The 7,539-nt window shown below is 36.0% G+C and overlaps 1 protein-coding gene across 1 annotated transcript; it reads right to left on the bottom strand.

The window, feature by feature from the left end:
* Positions 1 to 670: 670 nt before the first annotated feature.
* Positions 671 to 1,732, bottom strand: LOC130743101 (protein LPA2). The gene is made up of 2 exons (XM_057595216.1): positions 1,265 to 1,732; positions 671 to 1,185 (listed from the first exon to the last, which is right to left on the bottom strand). The coding sequence occupies exons 1-2, from the start codon at positions 1,623 to 1,625 to the stop codon at positions 1,040 to 1,042; spliced, it is 507 nt and encodes a 168-aa protein (XP_057451199.1). The 5' UTR covers positions 1,626 to 1,732; the 3' UTR covers positions 671 to 1,039.
* Positions 1,733 to 7,539: the final 5,807 nt, after the last annotated feature.

Below are 7,539 nucleotides of genomic sequence, written 5' to 3'. Positions count from 1 at the left end.
TAGGCAAACGAGTGTCTCTATTACTGGTGAGTCTTCTACTCACCACACACCACAAAAATCAGGCAAACCTTCTTACTGGATTTTAGAAAGTGGAGCTACTAGCCTACTACTGATGTCTGTTGTTCTTTTTCTTATTTCAGCACCTATCATAGTATTAAACCTGTTAGTGTCAAAATGCTAAATGGTCACACAATCTTTGCACACTATTCAGGTGCCATTTCATTCTCTAATCAATTTCCTTTTACAATGTTCTCGATATCCCTGATTTTGCTTTCAACATCATTTCTGTTTGCCAGCTCATATCATCATTGCAATGTAAACTTACCTTTCTTTCTACCTTTTGCACTATCCAGGATACTAGCTTGAAGATAATTGGGCTCGTTGAACTCTTCAATGGTCTCTACATCATGAAGTCACCAAAAGCTCCTTCAAGTGATTCCACCGAGTCATGTTTCTCTACAACTACATCTATGTTTTTCCTAATTTTACTTGTTATGATTCTTTTGATTTATGGCATTTTAGACTTGGTCACCTTCCAATAATGCACTGCACTGTTTGTACTTAGTAATGAAAATGATCAGTTAGTTAGTTAGCAGACAGGATGTGTAATAGTTGGTAGCAGTTAGTTAGTTAGTTAGTTAGTTAGTTACTCAACACTAACTAAAGTGTGTGTATAACTCTGTACTGATTTGAAATCAATGAATTCAGTTTCAATAGAAATAGAACCAAGTTAAGATACAGAGTTTCATTTCATAGCTAAATACAAGAAGTGATCAAATTACAACATGGAATATGAAGCCCTTTTAAAAAACCTGAGTTACTTGGGCATAAGATGACATGGCATGTTGGATTCTTGCTAAGGATAAGGATTCAACAGAATTGGCCCTTATTGAGTTTTCATTTTTCACATAGCCTTGTTGTCATCTTTCATTCACTTTGACATATAGAAGCCAGAGTATATGATTGCAGTCTCAGTCAATAACTGATAGATGTTGTGAATATTATATGAATTGAATACCTGTGTCTAACACACAAGACACTATTTTTGCTGTGTGATATTGTCATTCTGCAAATATTTCAAGACTCCATAGACAACAGCTCCGGCAAAGAAGAATAAAACAGTAGGAGTAAACGATGGATAAACATACTTGACAAAGATCTTGTCCCACTCTTCTGGCAGGAACCCTACAAGTAGCCAAGTACAGAATAAGCAACAACAACAAAAAAAAATGAATAAGAGTGAGAGGGTTTTGAATTCAAATACCGGATGCGGCAAGAGCAATGCCCTCAACAAGAATGACGGCGCCAAAACCGAGCCAAGCAAGAAGGAAAGCGGTTTCAGTTTTGCTCTGCTCCACTGTTTGTTGCTGTTTTTGTTCGGAGGAATCAAAGAGTGCAGGCTTTTCAACTGGGCTCCGCCGAATGATGTCTCTCCTTCGACCCTTGTCTTTCTGTTTCGTTTGGCCAAATCCTACCCCTGGTTTCTGTGGAGCAGAATCAGAAGCCTTCTCGGATCGGATAAGGAGGTGGGTGTGTTGAACATTACTGGTGAAGTTGAAGTTGAAGTTGAAGTTGAAGTTGAAGTTAGAAGAAGACAGGAATTGAGTTTGCAACGCCATTTTCATAGCTTGTCTTCTCCAAAGTGGTAAGAGCTCACTTCAGCTCCACCACATACTCACTGTCATTCTTTCTGATAGCAAAGGCCACTCAATTTTGCATCCTTCAGCATTATCATCACATAATATTCATATTATATTGTGATTTATTTTTTAAAACGTTTCAGAATTTAGTTAAATAATTATCAAATTAATTTACTTATTTTTGTATCCTTGCTACTCCCTTTTGCCGCACTATAAGTCACTTTCACTGCTTTCAATTTGTTTCTTTATATTACAATCGATTATCAAAAAAAAAAAGGACAAGAAAAATCAAGTAAAATTATGGAAAACAAGAAAAATGTTTAAATATTGAGTATTAAATATAAAGGTAAATATGAAAACAAGGTGTTGGAAAATAAGCTAGATAATTGTAAGGGTGGTGATACAAATTCAAGCATCAGAAAAGTCATATGTTATAGTAATAGGTACTGCCACAATTTCTTAAATAGATGTACACCCAGTCAAATTAGTTATTTGCTTCTGTTCCGAACACAAACAGAGAATGTAGACATCCAGGTTTGCCAAAACCTCAAGCACAGAGCTGGCAAATTGTACCTTTATAACACAAAAGGTTTTTTGGGGAAATTGAGCAGCAAGTAATCATGATATATATATATATATATATATATATATATATATATATATATATATATATGTCTCAAATGCCCATGAAAATGAAAAGTGAAAACAGAACAGATTCTATTTGAGACAACACAACTAATATCATGATAAAAATAAAATTGGCTCAACTGGACTGACTAGTGGAGCTTGAACTCTAGAGACCCTTTGAGCATTCGCAGAGCTTTCAACTAGCTGGTTCCAAATTCTGATTGTTTACTGCATAATTCTGGTTTCCTCTTTTTGATATCACTTATTTACTACAAGACTATGGTGTATGCATGCATGAATTGGGAAAACTACTACTATATAAGAAACAGCTTCAACAGCAAAGAAGTATGAATGTGTCTAGGGGAAAATGTGAAATTGGGCTTTATTGGTACAAGTCATAACCCTTTCATATTGAAAAGATAGAATCATCTTATCGAAAAAATTGAATTCTGACCAAATTCTGCTACAAAATTCATACCAAATACAAGTAATAATTCATTATGTCAAAAGATTTGATTTTTGTGCGTGACTGCACTTGTTTGAGAGAAGCTTACACTATCATTCCATGGAGGTTAACACAAGATCAAAATTTAGCATACAATTGCCCCACACTTGAGCACTATATCTTTAAATTTGCAATATCTATTCATTAGTACAGAACAAGTTCAACTAAAAATTAAGATGAAATCCATATCCATGTTAAGCCATTGCCATACACATGCAGGTATATAAAATTCAGGAGAGCGAAAGCAAAGGCGGAATTTTTGCAGGGGTAGGTTGCGATAGAACTCAAAGGCTAAACAAACGGTCCTAATAAAGAGGTGATAAGAATCTCTGGATTTGGTGTAGTAGCCGTCATCGAAGTCGATACAGGCGGATGTGCCGGAAGCCCACTGCCACACTGACTTCCACCGCTTCGACAGAACCGTTGTTGCGAAGGCTTCTCTGGTTGGCAGAAAGCTCACTATGTGCCGCAGGATCTCGTCCGGTAAACTGCTAATCATATCATCGTCCTCCTCCATATTCACCAATTTTGAATCCTATACTCCGCCAAACTACCATATTAAACAAGGTGAGACATATTTGGAAATCATTTGAATTTTAAATAAATTATGACTATTTTTCTTTAATTTCAAAAATAAATTATATTATTATATTTTTTAATTCACTAATTAATGTGGTTAAATGATGATAAATTCAATCAGGAACTTTTAAAGGGTTTGACTTTGAACCTTGGCTGGGAGATGATGGACCGACCACTGGGACAATTAGTAGAAATAATTTGATTATTAAACCCTCATTTTTTAAATAAACAGTATTGTAATTTGTAAGGTACGACATGATTTATTATGAATAAATATGAAATGCGGCATGCGCCTAATAATTATGAATAAATATTAAGTGTATTTTTAATAATGTAAACAATAATTATATATTTATGTATTGTTACATATCTAAAACACAAAAGCAATACCCTTTATGCAACACAAGTATACATCTTCGCAACCAAAATTCAGTTTTTTATTTAGGCTTAAAGGGTCCAAAGGCCCCTGAGATTACAAAGGGAATCAAATCCAGGACCTAGAAAATTTTTGCATCAAATTGGATCCATAGAATTTTTTTTTAATTCAATTAAGGCCAAAGTGTGCCAGGGCTCAATTTTGTCCTAGTCACCTTTACCACGTGGCTTTTTTATTTTTTTTAATTAGAAAAATTAATTAAAAATAAACTTTTAATTCCAAGTCAGTTACATAAGCAGAAAAAAAAAACTTAATAAAATCCTAATCTAAACATAAATCTCTAATCTAAACAATGACCTAAATTAAACAAAATCAAACACTGGATTGCAAATTTAGTTCATCTGTCAAACGAACCCAGATGAAGAAAACCTAGAAACCCAAATGAAGAAACCAGCAAACTCAGAAACCAAAGAACTACCAAAACCCAACTTAGAAAACCCAGATCGGAACCAGAAAACCCAAATCGATGGTGTCTACCCTCCTCAGAAGAGGAAAGAAGAGCACAGAAGAGGAAGAAGAACACGATGGGATTGATGGTGTTGGGAGGGATCTGAGAAGAGGTACCGCTCATTTTCATCTTCATCTCTGCCTGCATCTTCTTCAACCTTGATAGCAATATCAATTTCTCCACTTCATTTTCTTGTCGATCTGAGTTGAGAAGAGACACTCTCTCCCTCTTCATCTTCAAATCTCTCAGATCTCTTCCTCTTTCCCTTCCTCTTCCCCTTCCTCTTCTCTCGATCTCGTCTCTGATGCCTGAAGATCCTCGTTTAGACAACACACCAGATCTGTTGGGTTTGCTTCTTGGTGATTTGATACTATGAGGACTTTGATTTAGCAACTCAGGGGTTACGGTTGTGCAGAGGGAAGAAGAGGGATGTTGGGTCTAAGAGGAGAGGTTTGTGGGTTCCATGGTTTGCGCAGGTTTATGGGTTCCTGGGTTATGATGGTAGATATGTTTAAAGATGAGGAATAAGGGTGGTTCTAGGCATGGTTTCTTCAATTTGGATTTTTCTGGGTTGTTGGATGAGGATGAGAGTTTTTGGGTAAGAGATTAGTTAATTAGGGCTGAGATTAGTTAATTAGAATTTAATGAGGGATTAATTTTGATTTTCAATTAAACATATGAGTTGGAATTAGTTGGTATTAAAAAAAAATAAAAAAGCCACGTGGTAAAGATGATTAGGACAAAATTGAGCTCTGGCACACTTTGGCCTTAATTGAATTAAAAAAAAAAATTCTAAGGACCCAATTTGACGCAAAATTTTTCTAGGTCCTGGATTTGATTCCCTTTGTAATCTCAGGGGCCTTTGGACCCTTTAAGCCTTTTATTTATTGTAAATCATGTCAAACAAAGCATCAAAGGTTGTTGGCATCACTTCCTTGCGGATAAACTGGGGATCATGGCTTACATGAGCACAGAGCACACCAAAGTGGATTGGACACCACATTTGTCACTCAAAACCTTAAGGCAAACAAAATTCAGTTATACCTCATATATGCAAAACTTACATATTTTGGCCTAATAACTTTTGTGTTTTTCAAAATCTTTATATTAGTCTATTCAGTGTATGCTTACAAAATACTAGAATTGAGTGTCTAAATTTGTGCTCTTTAAATATCTACATCTTTATTATGATTGTTCTTACATTCTTAGCATTTTAAATATTTTATAATTTAAAATATTAATCGATGTATCAAATACAATAGACAAATTTCCCGTGCAACGCGCGGGTAAAAAACACTAGTTTGTATAAAAGAAACAACTTTACTATGACCAGCCGTGCATATATAAGAGAGTTTTCTATTCAATCCTTCAATGTTCTACAGTAAGAGAGTTTTCTATTTCTGACTCCGTTTGCAAAAGCTTATTTAAATTTATCTGATAGCATTAACGCTTATCTCAATATTTGAGAGAGCTTAAGCAAAGAACTTATGGCCTATCATAAGTTGTTTTGAGTTGATTTTCATAAGTTATTAATGACAGTTTATGAAAAAAAGTTTATGCTTATATACAATTTATTTCAATAATTTTTTTTTAAATAGCTTATGAATAAGTGTTTATTATGTCATAAGCACTTATGACCATAAGCGTTTAATTAAACTGTTTTTCCAAAGCGTCGCATGGCATGCCCTTATGCTTAGGGCTGCCACCCTCATAGCAGGGAGTAGCTTCGTGTAAGACCCGGATTTGCAGAACTGGATTTAAAGTTTAATTTCCGACTCACGCGTAGAATCAGTGTAAGCGTGACAGGAGTTTACAGTTTGGGAAAGTTCAATGAAGAAGAAAGTTCAGGAATTCCTTGAGGATAATACCATAGTTGTTTTAGGAGTTAGTGCGAGTCGTCTGCACACCCGCCTTATGGCGAGAGTGTCCAGAATAGGCTAATTCCGCTCTTAAAGCAATGTTTAAGCGAAATTTCAAATCCTTGGAAAAATAAGAAGTTCTCTTTATTTTTCCTTCGACCAGTGTTTCATTTCGGAACCCTGGACTGTACGCACGATAGGATTCACTTCTCGGAAGTCCGACGACGCTAATTTCTTTGCTTTAAAAACCCTAAATTCAATCACTGAATGAAGAATTTTTCCTTTCGGAGCTTTTAACGAAGTTTCCATCCGCGTTGCCAGATTTCTTTCGACGTTTCCAATCTTTCTTCAGAACGAAGTTTTGTCATCTGACTTTCACAGCAAAAAGTAGTTTTTCTGGGCAAATTAACTTACACCGCTTTTGGATCGTTTTTCTCAAATTCAAGAAACCTGTTTTGAGTTCTGGAATTCTGTCGCCAGAATCTCGCTTAGAATTCACCGATGAACGTGCTGCAAAAATCGGAATCGCGAAATATTCATTTTCCCGCGATTTCACTCTCCTATAAATAGTAGAAAAATCAAAATATCTCACCATTCCACCACATAGAGGCCGTGGGTTTGAAGGAGAGGAGAGGGAGGAAGAACTTCGTCGTTTCTCGACCGATCTTCGAGCAGTTTGTCTCTAGTTCACGACATCGAGGTAACTTGCTTGATTCTTACCTTTGATCATTCTTTTTGTTGCGTTTCTTTAGATATTTCTGTGCTAAAAGTTTCGAGCTTTTCGTAAAACTGTCCGATTTTCCCGATTTTTCTTTTAAACTACCTTCTATGCTTGCCCAACAACCTAGAACACTCGCCTTTGTGCGCCGATTTCGATCGAGTCGCCGAGGATCTGAAAAACTGTATAAAAACTCTTTTGCGCACATATTGAAACTTTAATGTCGAAAAGTCACAATGCGACTTAGTGCCTTTAGGATTAGTTGCTACAAATGTCATTGTGAATGTTCCCATCAAATTTGTTTTCCAAAGTTTTAACTTTGAGTTTTTGAGCTTTAATTTTGGACCAAAATGCCCCTAACTAGTCGTATTTCGACCCGGTCGTTCTAAAATTTTTCCGACAGTTTCTTTACTCCAGTTTTACCCTAAAACTACCTAGGAATTGATTTAGATCGAAGAAAAAGCGTCGGAACCCTTTTCTCTTTAGGGCTGAGAGCATGTTTAGGGGGGGAGGTTTTCGTTTTTGCGATAACTCGTCCTCTCGTGCTCGATTGTTATACTCTGAAGCTTTAAATGTTTTGTCTATCGTTAATTAGTTGTCTGTGATCGAGCTAATCGATTTTGTATGGATTTCTGCTTTGTTTTCTCTGAGGTTCAGTTGAAGGAACTTTGGGTACTACGGAGCAACTTTGTGAGGAGAACCTATACCGCGAGGCTGGAACAACTCG

This window comes from Lotus japonicus, chromosome 3, assembly GCF_012489685.1.
Source record: "Lotus japonicus ecotype B-129 chromosome 3, LjGifu_v1.2".
NCBI classification, from domain to species: Eukaryota; Viridiplantae; Streptophyta; class Magnoliopsida; order Fabales; family Fabaceae; genus Lotus; species Lotus japonicus.
Note: the sequence above shows the minus strand (reverse complement) of the source record. Positions and strands in the feature narration are given on the sequence as shown.